Source organism: Budorcas taxicolor, chromosome 17 (genome assembly GCF_023091745.1).
Source record: "Budorcas taxicolor isolate Tak-1 chromosome 17, Takin1.1, whole genome shotgun sequence".
Lineage (NCBI taxonomy): Eukaryota > Metazoa > Chordata > Mammalia > Artiodactyla > Bovidae > Budorcas > Budorcas taxicolor.
The window spans coordinates 10754567-10780971 of record NC_068926.1 but is presented as its reverse complement, the minus strand read 5'-3'; the positions used below and the strand labels follow the sequence as shown (position 1 = coordinate 10780971).

General features: G+C 40.6%; 1 protein-coding gene across 1 annotated transcript in view; it reads left to right on the top strand.

The window, feature by feature from the left end:
* The window catches only part of ARHGAP10 (Rho GTPase activating protein 10), a 373897-nt gene that overhangs the window by 213746 nt on the left and 133746 nt on the right, over window positions 1–26405 (top strand). Inside the window, exons 14-15 of the mRNA XM_052654355.1 lie at window positions 15687–15761; window positions 22106–22193. Coding sequence (XP_052510315.1) covers window positions 15687–15761; window positions 22106–22193 — 163 coding nt within the window. The remainder of the gene's footprint in view (window positions 1–15686; window positions 15762–22105; window positions 22194–26405) is intronic.

Sequence of the window (26405 nt, the reverse complement as noted above, 5' to 3'; positions counted from 1 at the left end):
GCGCATCCATTTTCAGCGAGGCAAAGCTTGGAGAGTCAGAAAGTCATTCAGGTAGATGATGAGGTAAGAAGAAAATGGGGCAAAGGGCAGGCTCTTTGGGTATCTTTGTATTTAGAGGATGAGAAGAAGCAGAAGGATGAAGGAGACATTCAACAAAGGGGTAGGAAGAGAGTCAAGAGAGTGTGATGTGAAGTAAGCCACATTTTTATTTTTTTTTTTAAATAAAATATTTTATTTTTTATTGGAGCACAGTTGCTTTATAATATTGGCTAGTTTCTGCTGTGAAAGTGAAAGTGAAGTCACTCAGTCGTGTCCGACTCTTTGCAACCCCATGGACTGTAGCCTACCGGGCTTCTCCGTCCGTGGGATTTTCCAGGCAAGAGTATTGGAGCGGGTTGCCATTTCCTTCTCCAAGTTTCTGCTCTACAGGAAAGTGAATCAGCTCTACAGTATACATATAATCCCCTCTTTTTAAAATTTCCTTCCCAGTTAGGTCATCACGTAGCACTGAGTAGAGGTCCCTGTGGTATGCAGCAGGTTCTCATCAGTTTTCTATTTTATAGATAGTATCAATAGTGTGTTTGTATCTTTCCCAGTCTCCCAATTCATCCCATCCCCTCTTCCCCCTTGGCATCCATACGTTTGTTCTCTATGTCTGTATCTATTTCTGCTTTGGAAATAAGGTCATCTATACCAGTTTTTTTTTTTTTTTTTTCCAGATTCCACGTATATGTGTTAATGTACAGTATTTGTTTTTGTCACAAGGGGATGTTTGAAAGAGGAGGAAGTCAACAATGTCAGGGGTTCTAGATAGCTCAGGTGTGAGAAGGACCGAGAAACAACCCGTGGAAGTCAAGAAGTTATGAAACCAGAGACGAATGAGGTTGTACTCCTTATGTGTCGTTCTCACAAATCCCCCATAAGACAGTGGTATTTCTCCATTTTACATGATCAGCGGAAGTGCAGAGCCATCATTTGACTTGTATAACCCTCAGAGCTAGGAAACTAGAACTTAAATCCAAGACCAGCTTTTTTTTTTTTTTTAAGAGCTGCTGCTGTTAACCACAGTGAACATGAGGAGATTGGGGATTCCCTAGGCTGATCTTCTGAAGTTGTTGGAGATGAATGAAAAAAGTAGAAGACAGATTTTTTAAATATTTTATTTTATTGGCATATAGTTGATTTATAATGCTGTGTCAGCTTCGTGTATAAGCAGAGTGGTTCAGCTGTACGTCTACATGTATCCATTCTTTTTTAGATTTTTTTTCTCAAATAGGTGATCACAGAATATTGAGTAGAGTTCTTATGCTGTACAGGAGGTTGCTGTTGTTCTTTAGTTGCTAAGTTGTGTCCAACTCTTTGTGACCCCTTGGACTGTAGCCTACCAGGCTCCTCTGTTCATAGAATTTTCCAGGCCAGAATACTGGAGTGGGTTGCCATTTCCTTCTCCAGAGGATCTATCTGACCCAAGGATCGAACCCCTATCTCCTGCACTGGCAGGTGGATTCGTTACCACTGAGGCCCTAGGGAAGCTAATGCAGTAGGTCCTTATTGATTATCTATCTTACATATAGTAGTATGAGTGTGTTCATTCCAACCTCCTGATTTATCCCTCTGCCTTTGGTAACCGTAAGTTTGTGTTTGATATCTGTCAGTTTGTTTCTCTTTTGTAAATATGTTCCTTTGTATCTTTAAAAAAAAATTGGATACCATCTATGAGTGATATCATGATGTTTGTTTTTGTGTGATTCGCTTAGTGTGATAAACTCTAGGTCCGTCCATTCTGCAGCAGATGGCATTCTCATCCTTCGTGTGGCTGAGTAATATTCCGTTGTATATCTGCACCGTATTTTCTTTATCCATTCCCCCGGAGTCCATAAAAGCTGATGGACTTCTAGGTTGCTTCTGCGTCTTGGCTATTGGAAACAGTGCTGCAGTGAGCGCTGGGGTGCATGTATCCTTTCAGATTATGGTTTCTCTGGATATATGCTCAGGAGTGAGATTGCTGGATCACATGGTAGTTATAGTTTCAGTTTTTTAAGAAACCTCCATCGTGGATGCACCAATTTACATTCCCCCTCACAGTGTACAAGGGTTTCCTTTTCTCCACACCTTCTCCAGCATTTATTGTTTGTAGACTTTTTGATGATGGCTATTCTGACTGGTATGAGATAACATCTCATCATAGTTTTGATTTGCCTTTCTCCCTGGTGGCTCAGTGGTAAAGAATCCACCTGCAGGGCAGGAGACACAGGAGACCTGGGTTTGATCCCTGAGTTGGGAAGATTCCTTGGAGAAGGGTATGGCACCTCACTCTGGTACCCTTGCCTGGAAAGTCCCGTGGACAGAGGAGCCTGGTGGGATACAGTCCAAGGGGTTGCAGAAGAGTTGGACGTGACTTAGTGAGTAAACAACAGCAACAGCTACTGATGTTGAGCATCTTTTCACAAGACAGATTTTTAAGGAGCAGAGGGAGTTTGAAACTAGACAGTAGGAAAGGGAAGTGGGGAGAGATTTGAGTACCTCTCTATGAAGTGCTCATCTCGATTTGGGATAAAGCATTCTGAAGTTACACCTGCCCTTTTTCCAGATCAGCTCCATCATGGACCCCTGAGGTACATCGTCAGCCCAAGAAAGATATGTCCCCTTTGCTGAGACTCTCTGCAGTGCCTCAGAAAGTCTCTTAGTGGCAGACTTCGTGTCGGTGTAGAAGCTGCATCTGACAGTGTTTAAAATGCTAATAAACAGCAGTTTACATTTGCTAAGTATTTCATGTATGCTACTACACTCCTTCATCCCTATAGAACTCAGTCGGTAGTTGACCAGATATGTCGTCTTTCTTAGGCTCAGGTGCATAGTTCAGGAGACAAGTTGACAGCAGCAGAGCTGGAATTCAGATCTTGGTCTCTGATCTGATCCTGCTCTGGGATTCTTAGAAATGCTGTGTGGTGTAAAGTAAAGTGAGGGGAAGAGTTGGGTGACGGAGCATCTTAGTGGTGGTAGGGATGCTGAATTCTGCCACAAGGTCCAGAGACTGTGCGATGCTTCTTTGCCCAAGGTTCACACTGTGAGGAGAGACGGAAGGCGCCTTGAATGAATTGACGCTAGATCTCTTAGATCTGGGACAGCTGGACATCTGACCTCTGGGGAGTGTGTGTGACCCTGAGCAGGTTTCCTGGCCACACCTTGTGGCTTGTGTTCTCTTTATGCCCTGATGCGGGATCAAGCCTGTGCCCCCTGCAGTAGAAGCACGTGCTGTGTGCTAAGTTGCTTTAGCCCACTCTGTGCAACTCCGTAGACTGCAGCCCACCAGGCTTCTCTGTCCATGGGATTCTCCAGGCAAGAACACTGGAGTGGGTGGCCATGCCCTCTTCTAGGGGAACTTCCCAACCCAGGAGTTGAACCTGCACTTCTTAGGTCTCCTGTATTGGTAGGTGGATTCTTTACCACTGACACTACTGGTTAGAGTCTGAACCACTGGGCCACCTGGGACACACTGTCCCCCTGCGCATTTCTACTGAAATAAGAAACTTCCTGTTACTTTGCAGCTTTCTCCTGCTCCCTCCAGACATTCTGCCTGCTGGTTTGGGTGGTTGTACAAGGAATGCAACAAGTCTAGGGGTTTTCTTGTCTGAAACAAAAATTCTTTCTCTTGTTCTCATTACAAACTCGAGCTGAGGCCAGCTACTTGGAGTATTGGGAATATTCTGTAGTCCATTTGGGCCCTAATACAAAGTTAGGCCTTAATAAACCAAACACTTTATATTCGAGACTTGGATTTGAGAGGATGAGACTCATGGTCAGACCTCAATGTGCTGCAGAGTCTAGGAATTATCAGCACTTCAAAGAAGTTGGCTTGGACCTGGAATTGGATACTTGGCTTGTAGTGTTTTTTGAACATGTCCCACCCCTGCTGGAATGGGTGTGCCTGTGATGGCTGGCCTCAGGAGTGCCAGGCTGGCAGGGTTCTGAGCTCAGCCTTGGGTTGGTCTGGGTGTGAAAAGAACATGTGAGTGAAATCCTGAGACCTCTCCTCCAGGTGCCTGCGGATAGGGAGGCACCTTGATCCCAGCCTAGAAGTGGATTTATATGGAAAGAGTGTGGGAAAGGCGACATGAAAGCGAAAGCAAGACTTCACAGGAGAGGAAAATGCAGATCAGCTCCTGGCAGGTAGTAGCTGTCTGTAATACTTCTCTATCTGCCGCCCAAATAATTACTGTCCAAGGGAGAAATTCCAAATGTTATTGGTGAACAGGAATTTTATATTTTCCATGAGTCATTCATATTAAATAAACTTTGACTCTCTTCCCAGCATATGCTTTACTTTATGACAGTGGGCTGCAGACTATAAGCCTTCGTTAGGGTGACTATTTATATGCATTGTGCCAAACTATTTTGATATTAATCTTGAATTTTATGTTACAGTAAGAGATTTTTCATGACTGTTATATAAGGCTTATGCAAATGCTTTATAAACATCATCTCTTATTTTCGCAGCAACTCCATCCCATCATTAACCTCATTTTCAGATAAAGAATTTGAAAGAGAGATTGAGTAACTTGCCAGGTTATACAGCTGGGAGAGGGGAGAGCTGGAAGCTTTCAGAATCTCTATAACATTAATTTGTAATAATTTGTATCTGTAACCCTAACAAGTTTGTTTCCCAGATGGTTGTATTTTTTTTTAAATGAGGGAACCAAGATCCAGAATGAATATGTTACTCAGTATCATTTTGAGCTTCTCATCTTTGTAAAGCTGTAGTTAATCCTCTGTCCCAGTGCTTAGGAATGGTCTCCTACCCTGCTTTTTTGCAGTATTTGCTACCTAGTGTTAAAATAATGGATTCGTCTCCTAAAGTTTTAGAATTCTTCAATTTTATACATAGACCATCTTAAATTTATGATGTTGAATATGTATGTTCCTTTGATGGAAGACTGAAGCATTCTTCGTTTTATATGCTTATATTTAAAACTAATTTCATATAGACATGTGTTTTTGACAGAACCTTAAAGTATTATGAATGACACTGTATCTTGGAAGGGTATCTGTGTATGAACTTGTTTATGAAACTGGCTTGAAAAGCGTTTACTATACTTACACAGACATTTAAACATAGTGTTTACTGGGACGTAAATGTATGTAAGAAACACATTGCCAAATTTTTGTAATTCACCTGTGACCCAAAACAACGTTCATGAGCCTTTTCTTTGAATGACTTTAATAACATCTTATTTATTTATTTATTTTTAGAGTTGAAGTATAGTTAATTTATGGTGTTGTATTATTTTAGGTGTACAGCAAAGTGATTTGATCTTTATATATATATATATATATATATATATGTATAGTATATAGGGCTTCCCAGGTGAGTGAGTGGTAAAGAGTCTGCCTGCCAATGCAGGAGATGCAGGAGACATAGGTTTGATCCCTGGGTTGGGAAGATACCCTTGAGGAGGAAATGGCAACCCATTCCAGTATTCTTGCCTGAAAATCCCATGGACAGAGGAGCCTGGTGGACTACAGCTCATTGGGTTGCAAAGAGTCAGACACAGCTGAATGCATACACACACACACACACACACACACACACACACACACACAGAGTTGTGTGTGTATATATATATATATATATATACTGTATACTTATATATATATATATACACATACACATGTAATATGTATATATATACTTTTTCAGATTCTTTTCCACTATAGATTACTAAAAGATATTGAATATAGTTCCCTGTGCGACACAGTAGATCCTTGCTGTTTATTTTATTAATCCTATACTCCTAAATTGTCCCTTCCCCTCCTTTCCCCTTTGGTGACCATACATTTGTTTTCTGTGTCTGTGAATCTGTTTATGTTTTGTAAATAAATTCATTTGTATCACTTTTTTTAGAGTCCACATATAAGCAATATCATACGATATTTGTCTTTGTCTGACTTACTTCACTTAGTATGTGAATCTCTCGGTCCATCCTTGTTGCTGCAAATGATATTATTTCATTCATTTTATAGCTAAATAATATTCCACTGTGTGTGTGTGTGTGTGTGTGTGTGTATCACATCTTCTTTATCCATTCACCTGTTGATGGATACTTAGGTTGCTTCCACATCTTGGCTATGGTAAATATTGTTGCTGTGAACACTGGAGTGCATGTATCTTTTTGAATTAGAGTTTTTCTCTGATATATGTCCAGGAGTGGCACTGCTGGATCATACGGCAACTCTATTTTTAATTTTTTGAGAGATTTCCACACTGTCCTCCATAGTGGCTGCACACATTTGCCTTGCACCAGCAGTGTAGGAGGGTTCCCTGCTCTCTACACCCTCTTCAGTATTTAGTATTTGCAGATGGTTTGATGATGGCCATTTTGATTGGTGGGAGGTGGTGCCTCACTGTAGTTTTGACTTGGATTTCTCTAATAATTTGTGATGTAGCTATCATTCTTAAGCTTTGTTGCTAGGTGTTTCCTCACAAATTTTTCCTAACCATTTCACCTATGGTATTCTTTCCCTTTTATTTTCAAGAATCAAGAAGATATATAAGGTATAAAACATATGCATGAATATTTATCCTTATTCATTACATAGCCCACAGGGAAATTTGTCGTTGCGGTGCTGGTGGGATATGTAAATATATATTTGTATTTATGCATGTCCATACATGTATATGCACCTGAGCCTTGTTAATAATGGCACAGTTTAGACTTTTGATGTGAATGTGAACATGAACATTAATGACCTTTCACCCTTGTTGTCAGCATGCACAAATGCAAATAACTGTTTCACTTCCTTTGTAAATATTGATCAAATATCTCAGTACACGCCAAGCACTCTGCTTGTTACTCTGAATAGGTGAGAACTGAGTGACTGTTACTTTGTAGACCCATGGAACCTGATCTTAGAATCATACACCTGGAAAGGTCTTTTCAATAACTTTTTGCCTGTTAACCATCAAAAGTGTTGATGTTTCAGTTTGAGCCTTACTTCTTTGTACAGTTACATCTATTTTTTCTTTTCTTTAAAATTATTTGTCTGTTTTACATTGGAGTATAGGTGATTTACAGTGTTGTGTTATTTTTTCTCATTATAATCTTTTTCGTCTCTTTCTTTCCATGTCTTTTTACTAGACAGTCATCAAGTTATCAATCACTGGTTCAGTGTATTAGTTGATTCTGTTTCTTTGTTAAAGGTACGCCATGTGCTCTCAGGCACAGCACCTGCTGCTGAAGCCAAATAAGTTCTTTTCAAAGGAAAAGACTTCATGACTGTGTGGGTCCTAAGTTACTCTCTCTTTTAATTTGAATGCCTTTTTAAATTTTACCCTGTGTCTTCACTGTATTCTGCCTCAGTGCCTAAAGTATAGAAAGTCCTCAACAGTGGTTATGAAATTAACAGGAAACTAAATGCGATATAATTTCTGGCCCGTGCGCCTCTCATTTCTTCCCACCTTCTGCTTCTGTTCATTTTATAGTCGTCTGCTCCGTCTGCCTTTCCTGTGTGCGTGCTTTGATTACCTGTTTTCTCTCTTCTGCTTCCATGACTCCAGACTCCACTGTGTTTTCTTCTTACCACGTTGACTTGTCAGGTCACCCCTTCCAGCCTTTACTGCTAACCTCTGTTTTTTAATGGAATTTACCAAGCCTTGAAAGTTTCCCTTTTCCCCTTTTGCATGTAATTTTCTTTGACCTTGACCTTCACTTGACCTTTTTGTCAAGTGAAGCATCTTCTTTTCTCATTTGATTCTCCAGCCCACCTCCAGGGCTGCTGGGTTGCCCTCTGGGGTTCCTGAGTTCCTCGTGAGTGTTTGCTGGAGCTGCCCATTTGGAGAGGGAAGCAGTGAGACGGAGAGGATGATGAAGCCTGGCTCATGCCTGCTGCTTGCCCCTCTCCTTCAGGAAGATGTGGGCAGTGCTCGGCGGCAGCACTGTGTGAGATTGGAGGAGACAGCTGGGGGAAGGAAGACGAGTTTGATTCCACCGGGGCCACTGTGCCCGGGGACAGCTGGCATCAGCTGCTCATCAATGGACTGGAGAGCACTCTCCTTGTCTTTACTACTGGTCAGAACCAATCTGATTTATTAAAAAAAAAAAAAAGCTGTTGGCCTGTAAATACTTTGATGAGATTACAGGTTTTTGTTAAAAGTTAGGAAGGATTATGGTGATGACAGCTGTCAGGGAACTTTGATATGCTGGCAAAGTTGTAATACCTTGGGTTTTTCTTCAGATTTTTTACTGGAGTATAGTTGATTTACAATGTTGTGTTCAATTCGGGTGTATAGCAAAGTGAATCAGTTATGTATATATGTATAGTCATACTTTTTTAGATTCTTTTCCCTTATAGGTCATTATAGAATATTGAGTAGAGTTCTCTGTGGTGCACAGTAGGTCCTTATTATTATTGACAATTATTTATTTTATATATAGTACTATGTATAGGTCAGTCCCAATCTTTCAATTTATCCTTCCTCTCACTTGCCCCTGGTAACCATTAATTTGTTTTCTACACTTATAGCTCTGTTTTGTAAATTCATTTGTACCCTTTTTAAAGATTCCACATGTAAGCAGTATCGTAATGAAATCTGTCTTCTGGCTCACTTCACTCCGTGTGACAGTCTCTAGGTCCATCCCTGTTGCTGCAGATGGCATCATTTTGTCCTTTTTTGTGGCTGAGTAATGTTCCATTGTGTACCACATCTATATTTGTTCCTCTGTTGATGGACATTTAGGTTGCTTCCATGTTTGTCTATTGTAAACAGTGCTTCAGTGAGCATCAGGGTACATGTATCTTTTTGAATTATGATTTTATCGGGATATATGCCTGGAAGTGGGATTGCTGGATCATATGGTAGCTCTAGGTTTCGTTTTTGAAGGAACCTCCATACCGTCTTCCATAGCTGCTATAACAGTTTACATCCCACCAACAGTGTGGGAGGGTTCACTTTTCCCTATACCTTCTCCGGCATTTATTGTTTGTAGATTTTTTTTTTTTTTTGAAGATGGCCATTCTGACAGTGTGAGGTCATACTCATTGTCGTTTTGATTTGCTCTTCTCTAATAATTAGTGAAGTTGGGCATCTTTGCACATGCTTTTTAGCAGTCTGTGTGTCTTCTTTGGAGAAGTGTCTATTTAGATAGTCCATCCATTTTTTGATGCTTTTTTGATATTAAGCTTCATGAGCTGTTTATATATTTTGGAGATTAATCTCTTTTCAGTCACTTCATTTGCAAATATTTAGTTCCATTCTGAGAGTTGTTGTTTTATTTATTAATACCTTGGATATTTGAGTTTTTAGTTCCTAAGTGTAATGTCTGTTTTAGGCCAAGTCCAATCTATATCTGTAATTCTAAATTAATTTCAAGTCAAATCAACCTAGGTATACTATTCTATCCTCAGCTAGTCTATGCAAGGCACTGTGAAAGCTATTGGAAAGAAACACACCAAAAAAACCCCAAACCAAAGCCAGCCTACTATTTTTCCAGGTAATATGTCTCCATATCTGGGGAGAGATGGAGGAACACAGGTCCACGGTTCTTAATCTGAGGATTATGAGGTGGATGTGTTTGAGAAGAGGTGGTATGGGACATGCATTGTCGAGCATATAACATCTTTAGCCAGGTTTGGTGTAGAAACTACTTTTAACATAGTGACGTATAAATGTTCATACTGACCGGGGAAAAAGCAGACCGAAATAACCTGATGTCAGGTCAGGCATTCAGATGTTTGATTTTAGGAATTGTGAATGGGAGCATTTGGGCTTGTTTTAAATGTAGTCAAATGTTAAAAGGAATTAATTATGAGTCAAATTCAGAAAAAGGGAATATCAGAGGGTGTGGAGAAAAAGGAACCCTCGTACACTGTTGTTAGGAGTCTAAATAGGTGCACCCACTATGGAGAACAGTATGGAGGGTCCTTAAAAAAACTGTGACTAAAATTAGAGCTGCCATATGACCCATCAGTCTCATTCCTGGGCATATGTCTAGAAAAGATGAAACTCTAATTCAGAAAAGACGCCTGGACCCCAGTGTTCGTAGCAACACAGTTTATGATGGCTGACACACGGAAGCAGCCCTAGTGCCCGTTGACAGGTGAATGGATAAAGGAGACATGGTTCATATGTAGAGTGGGATATCATTCAGCCATCAAATATGATGCCGTATGATGCCGTCTGCAGCACCGTGGCTAGACCCAGAGATTATCATACTAAGTGAAGCAAGTCAGTCGGAGAAAGACCACTATCATCTAATACCACTTATATATGGAGTCCAAAATATGCAAATGAACTTATTTACAAAACAGAAAAAAATACATAGACATAGAAACAAACTTTATAGTTATCAAAGGAGATGGTGGTGGTAGGGGAGATAAATTAGGAGTTTGGGGTTAACAGATTGCTGTATATAAATTAGATGAGCAACAAGGACCTACCGTATAGAACAGGGAACTATAGTCAATATCTGGTAATAACCTATAATGGAAAATAATCTGAAAAAGAATGTATATACACACACATACATGCATATAACTGAATGGATTTGCTGTATGGTTGAAGCAAACACAACAGTACAAGTGAATTATAATACAATAGAAAAAAAATGATGGAAAAAGAATACGTAAGTTCAAAACATTTGAACATTTTTAATTAAAGGAAATATCACTATGGGATATTTTTTTTCTAGTTTGAAGTTCTGGATGGGACTTTATCTTGCTCACTGTTGACTCTTGGGCAGCTAGAATTTCACCTGCCGTGTATTTGATGAATAAATATTTGGCAGATGAGTCATTAATGAACAGAAAGGGAAGAACTTCCCCCTCAGAGGGGACTTGGGCCTGAGGAGGGGATGAATTTGGTTTATGTGGGTGATACTCAGGGATCCATTTTGATTTAGGTGAATACTCTACAGTAAATTATGGGTTGGTGAGGTGAGGCTCATTATGAAGAGTTATGTGTCTATGCCTTCCATGCTTGTTCAGCTGAGGAATTTGGACTTGATTTGATGACTTACTCTTAAGTGTGGATGGGAAAGACCTAAGATAATCAAAGTCACTTGAAAAGTAAAAAGTAGAAAAAAATGATGGTGTTCAGAATGGATTATGGTTATGTGTGTGTCCCTATTAGGGGTGCTCAGTATACAGTCATCAAATTCAAGGCCATGTTGAAGAAGCAGAGATTAGTCTGAAGTGTGAAGAAAATGCAGACATTGGCCTGTTGAATTCGGAAAGTGACAGGGAAGAAGTTAAAGAAAAATTTCAAAATTCTAATACTTGGTGATGAGAAATAGTGATCCCTTTGTCTGGAAGAGGGAAATTTGGAAAGAAGTTGCAGAGGTTGTAAAAATCCTATGACTTGACATTTGGATCAGTAAAGAGCCTCTTGATGAAAGTGAAAGAGGAGAGTGAAAAAGTTGGCTTAAAGCTCAACACTCAGAAAACTAAGATCATGGCATCCGGTCCCATCACTTCATGGGAAATAGATGGGGAAACAGTGGAAACAGTGTCAGACTTTATTTTGGGGGGCTCCAGAATCACTGCAGATGGTGACTGCAGCCATGAAATTAAAAGACACTTACTCCTTGGAAGGAAAGTTATGACCAACCTAGATAGCATATTCAAAAGCAGAGGCATTACTTTGCCGACTAAGGTCTGTCTAGTCAAGGCTATGGTTTTTCCTGTGGTCATGAGTTGGACTGAGTGCCAAAGAATTGATGCTGTTGACCTGTGGTGTTAGAGAAGACTTTTGAGAGTCCCTTGCACTGCAAGGAGATCCAACCAGTCCATTCTAAAGGAGATCAGTCCTGGGTGTTCATTGGAAGGACTGATGCTAAAGCTGAAACTCCAGTACTTTGGCCACTTCATACAAAGAGTTGACTCATTGGAAAAGACCCTGATGCTGGGAGGGATTGGGGGCAGGAGGAGAAGAGGATGACAGAGGATGAGATGGCTGGATGGCATCACTGACTCGATGCCCATGAGTTTGTGTGAACTCTGGGAGTTGATGATGGATAGGGAGGCCTGGCGTGCTGCAATTCATGGCGTCGCAAAGAGTCAGACACGACTGAGCAACTGAACTGATAGTCTTTAAATTTATTTATACGATGTGTGTTGTACGTCATGCGTGTGCTCATAGGTGTAGTTTTTCTGATTATTTAGTCCAGAGCTTTTAAGGACAGTGTGACAAGAAACAGAAGATTCTGCATGACTGGAGTATACGTGGTCCATGTGCTGTTTCCAAGTTGCTTTTGTACAAGGTTTATTTAAATTTATTTTAAAAAAGTAAAAAAATGTTGAGTAGCATTAATTCCCCCATGCACCTTTCATTATGCCTTAGCAATTAACTCCTTCTCTTGGGTTGATGAATGTGAACTTGATCAATTATCTGATCGTAAATAGCACAGAGTGAAGACTATTGCTGAAGTAACATTCTTACTTCATTTCTCTACGTTTGTCAGGTGCTTCTCAGAGGGGCGTGTTAGTCTGCAGAATATGAGTTGCTCTTTTGGCTTCTGGCTTTGAAACTATTTTAAGTTTCTTAAATAGAGGAGTGTTGAAAAAAAATGCTCTGGTGTTTCAAACTCTCTGGACATAGCCTTCTAGCCTCTAGGAGAAGGAAGGAGTGAGGCCTGGTCTTTTTCCCTCTAGCAGGCTCGAGCTCTGACTTTTGTGTTTTTGGACAGTGTTTCTAACTCTTGGCAGGGCTGACCTGCATTTTTCTCCTCTCTCAGCACTTCCCATCACAAAGGTGCCTCTTGGCTACTCTGATTCTTGAGCCTTCTGAACAGCCGTGTATAGACGGAAGGGCCAGCCTTGGCTGCCCTGGTTCTTTGAGCTCTAGAGAAAATCCAGAAAGAAGATGTGTCTGTTTGCTGGGGCTGCCATACTCAAGGACCACAGACTGGGGGTCTAAGCAACAGAAGTTTCTTTCCTCATAGTTCTTGGGGCTGGGGGTCTGGGACAGCGTGTTGGCTTGCTGGTGTCTCCTGAGAGCCCCTCCTCTGGGCTTGCAGACGGCTGTCTTCTCCCTCCGTTTTCACGTTGTCTTCCTTCTGTGCGTCTGTGGCTTGACCTCTGCTTATAAGGATAAGGTCTTAGTGGATTAGGACCCGCCCTCATGACCTTGTTTTAACTTACCCACCTCTTTTAAAGACTTTAGTTACCAAAACTGTCACATTCTGGGATACTGGGGTTTAGGATTTCAACATATGAATTTTGGGGGACACATAACAGACAAACAGGACATTCAGAAGTTTGAAGCTGAGTGAGGGGACGTAAGGGTTTCCCAGGTGGCTCAGTGTAAAATAATCATCTGCTAGTGTAGGAGATGCAGGAGACTCAGGTTCGATCCCTGGGTTGGCATCCCGGAGGAGGAAATGGTAACCCACTCCAGTATTCTTGCCTGGAGAATCTCAAGGACAGAGGAGCCCAGCGGGCTACAGTTCTTAGGGTTACAACGAGTTGGATATGACTGATCAACTGAGCATGCACACAAGGAGAAATAAAAGCCAAGAAGTGAAACAGAGGGAACAGAAATCCTCGTTTTTGTAAGGAGTAATGAAGCGTAGTGTATGTGGTGTGTTATAATAAGCAGGGCACATGTAGATATCATTTGTGTTCTCCCAGTGAGACAGACTGGGACGTGGGACCCTTTGCTGCAGTGCTTGTACCTGGACAAACTCTCCTTGAGACAAAGAAACATTGTATTTGTCTTTGTCAAATACAAGGAAACTGTTGTTGTTCAGTCACTCAGTCGTGTCCAACTCTTTGTGACACCCTGGACTGCAGCATGCCAGGCTTCCCCGTCCTTCACTGTCTCCAGGAGTTTGCTCAAACTCCTGTCTATCAGCCAGTGATGCCATCCAACCATCTCGTCCTCTGTTGTCCCCTTCTCCTGCCTTCAATCTTCAGGGTCTTTTGCAATGAGTCGGCTCTGTATTAGGTGGCCAAAGTATTGGAGCTTCAGCTCAAAGAAACTGTAAGGGACTAAAAATAACTGCATGCATGCTCAGTTGCTGCAAATCATGGCCAACAAGATACAGAAAGACCAAAAAAAATCCAACTGCCACTTCTGAAGAGCCAGGAAGCAAAAGCACGTGCCCCTCTGCATACATGGCACAAACGGTGGGCAGACTACCTAAGCCACCCCTCCAAGCCAACCTCTGTGTCCGCCCCTACCCTCACCCTGTGTAAGGAGCCAGCTCTCCCCCCACCTTGGGCAGTGAGCTGGGGAACCTGTTATTTGTTCTTGCTCCCCCAAACTACAGCAGGGGCCCCAGTAAAGCCTTGCCTGAATTTCTTTTCTGGCCTTAGTCAATTTCTTTTAATTAAGGAAGGCCAAGAGACCTGGCCTGTATCACCATGCTAGTACATGGGCACAGATACTGTCTTGACCTCAGAGGCAGTGTTGAGACTCAGAGAAGGTTCCTGGCCTGCCCTGGGTCTCAGAACTCAGGAGTGACTGGACTGTGACTTGAATCCAGTTCTTTAGACTCTGGCTGGTACACTTGTCACCGTTCCATACAGGGAGGCCAAAAAAAAAAAGGAAGTTCCCTTGGGTCCCTTGGCCTTTTTGGTGCGGTGTTTTGTTTTGGAAACTCTGCGGATTAGAGTCATGATCTCCTGGCCAGCCAGGCCCGTTCTTGTTAGTTTTACCATTTGTGGTGCAGAAAATAAACACAGTTTCACCTCTTTTAAGAAATAAAGATATTAAGTCACATTTTTTGGAAGTCGTGGTTTTATCATGGAAATTTCAAGCACAGAAAAGGTAGGGGATTCAGTGAACTCGTTCGTTCATTCTTGTGCAGACTCAAATGTTTTCAAGATTTTGCTAGTGTCCTCATCTCTCCCTTCCTCTTCCTTCAAGCAAATCTAAGGTAGATTACTCTTACTCCTTTCAGTATGCAACGTAAACAATAAAGACATTTTCTTACATAACCCTAATGCCATTCCATATTTCCCGATTGGTTAAAAAATGTCCTTTTTCAGTTGGCTTGTTCACATCAGAATTCAAACAATCATATGTCCAACATACTAAGTTACATTTGCTGATATATTTTTTTGCCTTTATTTCTTGTCTGTTGTACTTTGAGGTACTTTGTTTCCAGGTCTCCACAGAGAGAGAGAATGCAGTGATTTCATTTTGATGTATAATTTTGATGTGATCCTCATTTGGAGTTTTAGTGTTTCTCTGGACAATGCATATACTGCCCTTTAGGAAACACAAAAGAAAACAAATTTTGCCTTACTTTTGATTAAGTGATTTCCTTGGTCTTCAAGAATCATCCAAACAATTTCTTTCTATGTACCAGTCAGCACCATATTATTTTTAAAAGGCTAAAACTTGTCAAGAACAATCTCAAGAATACCTAAACATAAGAAGCGTGAAAGATACTGTACATCTTTACAAACTGCATTGGCATATGTGACGACTGCTTAACCAGTGTTTTCTCATTACTGCTTACTCCTTACGCTTTGTCCACATGGAACTTTATTTTTTTCCAGCTGTACCTCTTGAATACCAAGCTGCTAAGACAAGTTGGTAAACACTCTTGTCAAACATTATTTTTATAGGCAACAGGAATGCTTTATTAATGTGAGCTAGCAAGAATTCTGTGTGCAACTGTGTGTTGACAGCTTTTCAGATTTGAATGTCTGTATTTTGCTAACATTTTTTTCTCTTCCAATAGGTATAAATGACCAAGGATTGTATAGAGTTGTGGGGGTGAGTTCAAAGGTCCAGAGACTTCTGAGTATGTTGATGGGTATGCCTCTTTTCTAATCATTTTCCATGCGTTATTTGTTGATGTTCGTTGACTTTACAACTTCATGTTTCGTAGTAACATAACTCAGAAATCCATTCTGTTCTGCTGCCTCCAGGAGTTTTCTCCTGAGCAGAGACTTGGCTCAGATAAGTCGATTAGTGTTTGCTCAGGCCTCTCTTACTAAGAAAGGGAGGAAGAAAAGGAGACAGCTCATGGGTGAATGTCTTCTGCTTGCTTCTCCCAGGGAAGGAAAAGCCAGGCTTCTCATTCTCCTGGCTTCCAAATTGCCTGTGCAGCCTTGACAGTACATTTGGTTGGACAAGACCGCTGGGACTCGTTCGTTCTTCTGGAGCTCCCCAGCTGTCACTCGGCAGCGAGGGTCTGATTCTCAGGGATTCATTGGTATTCACACTGGCTTGTTTGTATCAGGCTCTTCTCCAGAACCATGCCTTCTCCATCTGTGCTGATAACACAGTGTTCTTTGGCATCGCAGACAAGAGGAAGCCAGAAAGTGAATTCATTTCACTACCCCAGACATTATGCGAACGACAAAGTGCTTTTACGTTGCACTCTGCTGTCAGCTCGGTGCCACCTGTAAGAGGCCTCACTGCTTCCTGCACCCCGGCCCTAAGCAGGCTACCTCCTGGGGGGTGACGAGAACTCATCAGGCTTGAGGGCCCATGTGTCAAACCGACCTGTCATTATGACCTTGCTAAATATTAATTAATTTGCTGTCTCACTTTAATCAATATTAACAATACCCTCAGGTGTTCTATCAATGCATTTAAGCCTGTCTGCCTCTTAAAGTGTTGTTGCAAAGGCTCACTTTGAGGAGGCATGAACCGAGCTGCATAAAATCAGCTGGGGTGTTCAGACAGCATTGCTTGTTTGGCTGTGTTTGAATCCAGGATTTAATAAGCAACAACCCTTTTTTTAGATATTAACCGCAGGAAAAATGGCTCGTCATCACTTGGAAGAGCCTTATTAGAATACATTCGCTTTTCATGAGCTGTTTTCATTTTCTGCCTCTCTGGTTTAACTTGGGTGTGCAGTTTTGGCAGTCAGATTTTCCTTTTTACCATTAGTGGGCTCCAAATTAAATAGACTCAGGTTGCCAGTGGTTCAGTAGCAGCTGGCAGAGTTTAATGGGACAACAGCATCTGCTTTTAGTTAATTTTAAAATTAGAAACACTTTTCTCATTTCCAAGATGGTGTTATAGTGATTAGAACTGGAAGACTTTGTTGGTATCAGAAAGGGAGATTTGGCTGAAAGGCCCACTTGGCAGTGAATGGGTCATAAGGATCCTAGGGTTATTATTATCTTCTCGTTCATGTTCAAGGGCAGTTCGAACAAGTGGGTGTCCCTGTGGTTACCCCGAGGTGTTAAGCTGCCTCCAAATTTGTTCTTAATCTCATAAAAGCCCACATGATCATCGGCATCCCTAGACCCGGGTGGTGCTTTGCTGTGCTTGTGGGAAATGCCCCAAGACAGCCCTCAACTTGCAAGGTGTTTAAAATATCTAAACCCTTAAAAATTCATGACCTGGAAAACTGTTTTCACTTTCCGTGAGACTCAGGGTAGAGAAGGCCAGGACACAAGCGTGACACCACCACATTTAAGTTGCTGGCAAAAGAAATGCTGTGTTTTCAGTAATATTATTCTGCCATCAGAGGAAATCAGAAAATTAACACAAGAGAGAGATACTGACTTGTTATTTTTCTTATGACGTAATGCATTTAAGGGAACAGTACTGGATAAATTTATTTTACGTCATCTTTAAAGAATTCCTAGTGTGAATTTTAAGTTGGTCAGTCACAAACTTTGGGTTTGTATTAGCATTAATGTCATTTTTTGTTACTTTATGTTACCAACTCGAACTTTAGTGCTTAGATTCATTCACTGTTTTCAAATGAATTTCAAGATGGCCTTAAGTTGTTTCTTTCCTTTCTTCCTGATTCTGCAAGTGTACAAATTGAATTCATTTATACTTTTTCAGAAAAAGAATTTTAGAATTTTGAATAGTTGTGTACATTCTATCCCATAGATGTTTTTTCTTTCCAACTTTTCCCAACCTCTCTACACTGTTTCAAAGTTATAGGTGTTAAAGAGAAAAAATTGGATGAGTCTGCCAGATTTTTACCTTTGCTCTATTGTACCGATCTGTTGTTCCCTCCTATAACTTATTATGTTAATTTTTCCTGTTTGTGATATTAGGTAGTTATTTTTTAAAAAATATGTATCTATTCATTTAGTTTTAAAAAACCATTTTTTTTAAACTTTGAAATAATCTCAAGCCTACAGAAAAATTGCAACTATTGTACAATGGAGTCCCATGATAACCGTTCCTCAGATTTACTAAGTTTTAACATTTTTAGGCAGTTATTTTTTAAAATTTCTGTTCTTCTAGATAATGTTTATTTCAAATTTGATTGTTTTCAAAGTGTTTTTGTTCACAATGCATTTTTTTCTTTGCAGAAATGAAGAATAGTATAACTAATTAAGAATCTGAGAAAAATTCTAAGTTGTTTTATATTTTCTGACAGGAATTTCTGTAGTTTTTTTTTCCTTTGGCCTGGCTCTTTGTCGTTCTTAAGAACCAGTCATATACTTTGCTATTATTTGTCTATTATTTTCTGCACTTTTTAAATATTCCTGTTACACGTTTGTGATGATTTCTAAGAGAAGGGTGCATGCTTACTGTCTTGCATGTATTTCTCTGCTTGTCTCTCTTGGGTGTGTTTGCACTCTTCACATTTAAGATTGCAACGGAGGGAAATATTTCTCTCTTCTTCCTCCTCCTCTTCCTTCCCCTCCTCCTTTTCCTCTGCATCCGCCTCTCCCCATTCCTGTCTGCCCCCGCCTTCCTCCTCTCTCCACCACCTATGAAATCCTCATGGCAGTTGACCATAGACGGCCCTCTAAACAGACACATTGTTTTACTTCTCCAGGTGAGCTGTGGGGGGTGTGGGGGGGGAGCTGCCTTCCCCCCTGGTGAGGAGAGTTGTTTGTCTTGGCCATTCTCCATCCCCCCCGGCAGAAGGTTGCGGGGGCTGCGGAGTTTTGCAGCAGCCTCCCAGCCTTCCCTCGGACCATGCTTCTTAAGCTTCCACAAACACGTGCCTCAGTGCCTGCCTTCCCCTTACATGTGTTTTTCTTTTCCTTCTTCTTCCTCCTCTGTTTTTCTAATAGAGGGCACACATAGTCTGTTAGAAGTTGTTTTGGTTTGTTTGTTTGTTTTTTTATAAGAAACTTGAGGCAGTTGGGAAGGGCAAGGAGAAACAGCAGATGAGGTGTCTTTGGGTGAGTCATGGTGTTTTAGTAAGTGGGGTGAGAATGTAACAGATGAGTTGCAGTCGCTATTGGGAGGTTGGCACTGAGCTGAGTTCCAGCTGTCCTGTGTGCTTCCTTCTCCACTGTGAAGGGAGAGCGTCAGAGCAGTGCTGGGAAAATTCAGTGGTAGCTTGTGTGTGCGGGTGAATCTTCTGTCTGTTTCTAAATTTAATTTGCAGAAACAGCTGGATGATTTTATTTATTTAAGACACAGAACCACAGAAAGCCAGGAATCAAACGGGTTTAGAGTTGTTTTTACCATAAACCTATTATGTTGTTTACTTTGTTTGTAGGACAACTTTTCACATAGATTGAGGGGAAAAGCAAACTAATGGAGCTGAGAAAGATTCTGGTTTTGGATTATAAAGAATGTTCTCAAAACTCATCCAGTCACTGTGCGTCTTCAAGTACTTTAGGACCCAAGTCAGTATCCAGTAAGATGGCAGCACTTCAGGCTGGGCTGAAAGTTTCCAGTTTCAAAAAGAAAAATGACCACTGGTTATATAATTATGAAACATCTATCCAAATAAAAAGTCAACTCTTTGTGTCTCTGCTCACTAGTGTAGGTTTTAAACTAATCCCTGTGGCGTAATATTCTTGGCCAGAGAAGAAACAGAATTTCTACCTTATTTATAGTAGAGCGTATATTCTAATTGAACCCTCTAAGTGCATTTTTAAGTTTGAATCCCAAATAAGTCACCAACAAATTTATCTAGTTGCAGTGCATCCACAGATTGTCAAGAGCTGCTAGGGATGGATGATTGAGTTATTTGAAAACAGTGAAAATTTAATGGAGGAGTAATACCATGGACACCATGTAGTCATTGGTTTCTATTGTGACAGCTCCTTTTTATTCCAAAAATGCAAAAGGTGGCTTATTTTCCCATAGAAAGACTATGATTCTCAAAATATAGAATAATCGTCAAAAGCTGAAAGTGAAAGATTTCCTTTAGAAGCCTCCTGGATTTTAAAATGGTGATTTGCTGGTAGCAAGTTGATTGAAAATGTTATCTGACTTGTATGAGATTTAAATAATTGATTTAATGAGAGAGAGAATATTCAGTTACTGCAGTAATTGGTTGGCAAAGCCTTTAGAGCAGAATTATTTAGTCCTCGTTATAAAGGATTGCACCTTTAATCAGGGTGCTTAATTTGATTTCTTGAATGTATCTGTGGCTTGTCTGACAAGCGCAGTAACAAATGAGTTCTGAATTGTAGGAACCGATCAAAATGTAATCAGTGTCAATTGCCATTGTTGTAGTTTATTGCAGCTCGCTGTCAGTTGCTGTAATCAAGAGCTGTTGAAGTGCTTTAAGAAGTCTCTAGACTTTTGAGTAATTGACTTTATATATCTGATGTTATGGCTGTGAAATAACCATCACTTCCTGTTTTACTTTGAAAAATTTGAGGATAGCATTGTGTTGTCACGCGTCCTTTTTCTTTCAAGGGGCATGCGTGACTTAATGCACTGTTCCGTTTGAACAGGATTTTCTTTTTTGAGCTTTAATTTGAAAAGAGTATGCCAACAAAGTGTTTCCTTGCATATTTAGACAAATATAGTACAATGAAGGAAAAAACCCCTGAGATGACTAGTTTTGGGGGGAGTCTTAGTTGAAACATTCTGGAATGAGGGAGAAATAAGTCTCTCTCACAAATCTCTTATTTTCTCCTTTGCATGGTCAGAGTGTAGAAACGCAAAGCAGTTTCTGTTGATTGACTGATGTCATTCATCATAACCCATTTACTGCTTCTCTCTTTGGGTAGAGTGCTTATCCTTCTGGTGACTCAGCTGTGGTGATTACCCGCACATTTAATGATTCATGGAAGTCTGTATACAGCCCTGATTGACTTTGATGCTCTCAATAGAGCGTTTATGTCACCTCCATTGTGCACAGGAAGGGCTGAAGTTCAGATAGGTTAGAACTGACTTGGAGTGAGGAAGCTGGTCAGGATTGCAGCGGGACTTAAGCCTAGGTGTGTGATCCCTTGATGCACTGTCTTCCCTGCTGCTGGGGTCACAGCCTTCCAAGGCTCGGAGATGCCACCACACTCAGAATGCTTGCTTTACCCACCATCCTTTTTTTTTTTAAATTTCAGAACTGACTTTTTCCTTTTCAAAATCAACTGTACATTCCGCCCCCTCCTCCCTCTCCTGCCCCTTCTCCTTCAGCTCTTCTTGTTCTTTTTTTAGTGCATGTTTTACGTCTTCTCTAGAGCTTACTAGGTATTTGAAAGGGCATTTGGAAGAGACACATTATTAATTTTAGGACAAAGAATACCAATTTAGCACGAATGTCGAAAATGTTTTGTAGCGGCTTCTAATAAATACCTCCTGGATGAGAGTATGAATTGTAATGTTAATAGGAAAGATTACTCATAAAAGACTTTATAAGTTTATGTGTCATCATATTTCTGTTTCGGTTGATCATGTATGAGTCTTTGGAGAGATAGTATGATGAGTGCAAACCTTAGAAGTGTGGGACCAGACTTGGCTTCCTTCTTCTCCACTGAGCTGTTGATCTTCTCATAGTAATTTTAACATTAAGGGTGCTGTTTCCCCTGTCATAACACAGTGTGATAACAATAATGCCACCCACAGCAAGTTCAAATACATAGGCACTTCGTGTGTCACATGCTGTAAGCCATGGCTGCTGAGTAGTATCTTGTAACAGTAGTAGTAATAGCGATCTATGCTTTGCAGTTGTGAATACTAAAATGCTTTGCAGTTGTGAATACTGAAATGCTCTTTTAAGATCTTCCATACTCCTAGCCCAACCCTTAGCTTTTTACTTTGATCTCCACTACAGAAGATTTTCTGAAGTGCTAGAAATGTCTGAGAATATAGAACATGGCTTGTAATATGATAAGAAATTGTATGTAAAGTTTCTTATAGGAAACCACAGAATTCAATATTTGTGGTTTGGCTGCTTAAGAATCTAAGCATTGTCAGCCAGTCAAGAGGGCCTCTGAATGGCAGGTTTTAATATTTGTTTCTTCCTTTCTTGCTCACTAGATGTGAAGACCTGCAACGAGGTAGACCTGGAGAATTCCATAGATTGGGAAGTGAAGACAATAACAAGTGCCTTGAAACAGTATTTGAGGTGAGCTTCTCTTGGTAGCGGGGGAAGAGCAGACTGGGTGTCTAACACACAGCCGATGCTGACTCTGCATGTGCAACTCAAAAGTCACTTTATATGAAAGTGTAAACTATGAGGTACCCAGTGTGGTGCTCCAGGAGGCGTGGTCCATAGTCAGTGAACATCAGCTGACAGATCAATTGCAACTAAAGGGAACTGGAAGAGACTTGGGTTTTGAAATGCGGATGTGAGTTTTTGGAATTAAATGCTCTGAAACAGTGAGGAAGAAGGCTATTTATTACTTTCATTGAATCTTTTCTTTGTGTTGTAGGCTAAAGTGAAGATATCTTAATTTAAATGTAAACCTTATGAAGTTAAACACTGAAGATAATGACACAAAGATACAGAGCTATTTGAAAAGAAGTTTAATTGATGAGGTGTTTTTTAAAGATGAACTTGGAGTTTCACATATTTGCTATAGAGTTCAAAGAAGGTTCAGCATTTCTATGAGCATTCACCTTTCTTGAAAAAATAAAGGAACTGAATGATCACAAAGCTGGAGGTTAGAGGAAGGACAAGTACATGGAGCAAAGGAATGGGAAATAGTCACAGCTGCACTCCTCGGCTGTGGGTCTGCTGGGGACTTTGATTTTTGTCTGGTAGTCAAATGGTACTGCCTCCCCAGTGCGAGTTCTTTTTAACCAGCACGCAGGATTATTTTTCAGGGAAATGCTATTTGGGTTCCAGCAAGCACATTAGAGTCAACTGTTAGGACATATTTTATATTTTAAAAATTTCAAACAAATAGGCTGGAAGATGAATATGATGACTTCTCATCGCCCCAGTATCCTGCTCCTTCACTTCTCAACGTTCGACACTTCTTGTTTCATCAGTGTCCCTACTGCCACGTTTTGGCAATTATACTTTAGAGATTTTCTAAACCATCATACTGCTGCACTCAGAAATATTTGAGTGTATCTCAGAAAAGATAAGGACTTTAAAAAAGGGACCAAATAGAAAAGACAAACTGTATCATGCGTGTGTGCTCAGTCATGTCCAACTCTTTGCGACCCCTTGGACTGTAGCCCGCCAGGCTCCTCTGTCCGTGGCATTCTCCAGGGAAGCATCCTGGAGTGGGTTGCCATTTCCCTCTTCAGGGATTTCCAGTAATTCCCAAAACGCTGGGACAATGAGAGGGCCTCCCCTGCCCCCAGGTGTCCAAAATGTCTCACGTTGGATGAGAAGCTGACTGATGTAGTGGCTCAATATAATGTGTTGTGTATGGGAATCTTGTCATTTTTATTACTGCTTCCCCAGTGTTAACAGTAGTTAAGGGATTTCCGTAGTGGTCTAGTGTTCAAAAATCCGCCTTTCAGTGCAGGCGACTTGGATTCAATCTCTGGTCAGGGAACTAGGATCCCACATGCTGCAGGGCAACCAAGCCCATGAACAGTGATTACTGAGCCCGTATGCCACAGGAAATAGCCCATGAGCCACAAGGAAGACCCAGAGCAGCCAGAATTAAAACAAAAATAAACCTAAAAAAACCCAATACTTAATTTTTATTTTTTTTATGCCGCATTGCTTGGCTAGACATACAGCAATGATGTGAGTAGCATGAAGATATTTAGATACAAGTTCATTTTTATTGGAAATGAAACACTCTCTATGGGATTTCTAAGCGATCTCATACTACCCCCGCCCCCCAAAATCCCTTCCTTTTTGGAACCCTTTAACTTTCATTCCCTGACAGATGGACAGTGTCCTTTATCACTCCTTCCTGCTTGATCCCGCTTTGAAACAAAACCAGAGCTTTGCGTTTTGATTGTGTCTTCTTTTTCTTTGTTTAGTCTGGTGTAATTCGTGTTGTTTTTCTTCGAGTATAGGGGATGAAGGGGAGAGAGAGGAAGCAAGAGAACAGCTTTTCTTCACTAGTGCTTTTCCGGTTTAGTTCCACTGTCTCCGGCTGTCAGAGAGAGAGAGAGAGAGAGAGAGAAAGAGAAAGAGAGAGTGTGTGTGTGTGTGTGTGTGTGTGTGTGTGTGTGTGTGTGTGTGTTCTGCAGCATCGTACATTGTGTGTAAGATAAAACAGTGGCTGCAAGGGCATGGTGGAAGGATGAGACTGGTGTTAAAGGGGACGGACCTGTAATGGGCAGTAAACAGGCCACAGAGATGTAATGCACAGTATAATGACTGTAGACAACGACAGTGGACTATAATTAGGTAATGTGATAAATACTGCTACATTGGTTATCACGTCACAATATATAAATGATCAAAATAACACACTGTACACTTTCCACGTATCTAATGTTCCAAGTGAAATTTATTCAGTAAAAAATTAAATGTAGGCGGAGCATAGTCTGTAAATATATTTTTGCATCTGTTTTTGCTAAGCAGTTTTATTGAAGTGTAATTGATGTACAGTAAACTGCATATATTCATAGAATATACTTTGACAAGTTTGATGTGCCTGTACATCTGCGAAGCCATCAGCAAAGTCCGGATGGTGAACGTGCCATTAGGGGTTCCTCAAGCTCCTTTCAATTCCCTCTCTCTCACTTTTCTCTTCTCATTCACTCATCCCTGGGTAAACCACTTGGCTTGCTTTCTGTCACTATACATTAATTGACATTTCCTGTAATTTCAAATAAATGGAATTATACAGCATGTACTTTTAAAAATCTGGATTCTTGGACTTCCCTGGTGGTCCAGAGGTTAAGACTCAGCTCTTCCAACATCGGGGGCACTGGTTCCATTCCTGGTCGGGTAACTAGGATCCCACATGTTGCATGGCCAAAAAAGTAAAAAAAAAATAAAATCTGGGTTCTTTCACTTGGTATAATTCGAGATTCACCTATGTTTTGGCAAGCACCAATTGTCCATTCCTTCTTGATGCTAACTGGTGTTGCTTTTTATGGATATACCACAAATTTCTTCTTTTATCCATTTACCTGTTAATAGATACTTGCATTATTTGTTGCTTTTGGCTGTTATAAATACAGCTACTAAACACCTTTGTGTATACATCTTTTGAGTGAACGTAGGCTTCCCAGGTGGCGCCAGTGGTAAAGAATCCTCCTGCCAGTGCAGGGGATACAAGAAACTGGTGTTTGATCCCTGGGTGGGAAGATCTCCTGGAGAAGGAAATGGCAATTCAGTTCAATAGTCTTGCCTGGAAAATTCCAGGCACAGAGGAGCCTGGCAGGCTACAGTCCATGGGGTCACAAAGACTCAGACACCACTGAGCACTGAGGCTTTCATTTCCCTTGGTGAATCCTAAGAGTATAGTGTCTGGGTCTTACGATAGGTATATATTTAACTTCTGGGGAAATGGACAAGCTTCTTTCCAGAGTGGCTATGTTTTTTTACATTCCCACTTATGGTATACAAGAGTTCCATTTCCTTTATATCCTTGCCAAATCTTGTTATTTTGCATACAGATCCTTAGATATCTGCTTTGCAAATGTTTTCTTCCTACCTTTGTGGTTTTTTATTCCCTTCTAAGTGTCCTTTAAAGAGCATTTAAAAATTTTGATGATGTTGCATTTATTTATTAGTAGTTATGGACTGTACTTTTGCCTAATGCAAAGTCACAAAGATTTTGTTTTCTTCCAGAAGTTTTATAGTTTTAAGTTTTACACGTAGGTCTATGATCTATTTTAAGTTAGTTGTTGTATAAGATATAGAGTATGGATCTGAGTTCACTTTTGAGTGTGGATATCCAGTTGCTTCAGTACCATTTGTGGGAAAAAACTATCCTTTCTCTTCTAAATTGTCTACTGAGATGATCTTACAGTTTTTCTTCTTTAGTTTTCTAGAATGGTGGTGGTGGTTGTGAGTTGCATAATTTTATTTTAATATTAAGGCAATTACGTTTCTGTGATGAGCTTTCTTGGCGGTAAAGAGTCTTGTCCGCCGATGCAGGAAATGTGGGTTCAGTCCCTGGGTTGGGAAGATCACCTGAAGGAGGAAATGGCAACCCATTCCAGTATTCTTGCCAGGAAAATCCCACGGACAGTGGAATCTGGCGGGCTACAGTCCATGGGGTCACAAAAGAGTTGGGCATGACTTAGAGACTAAAAAAACAATAATTTCTGTGATAAACCCAACTTAGTCATGATGTATTATCCTTTTATTTATCTTACTGAATTCCAGTTGCTAACACTTTATGTAGAATAGTTGCATCTACATTCATGAGTAATATCATTCTATAGTCTTTTTGTCTTTAATTTT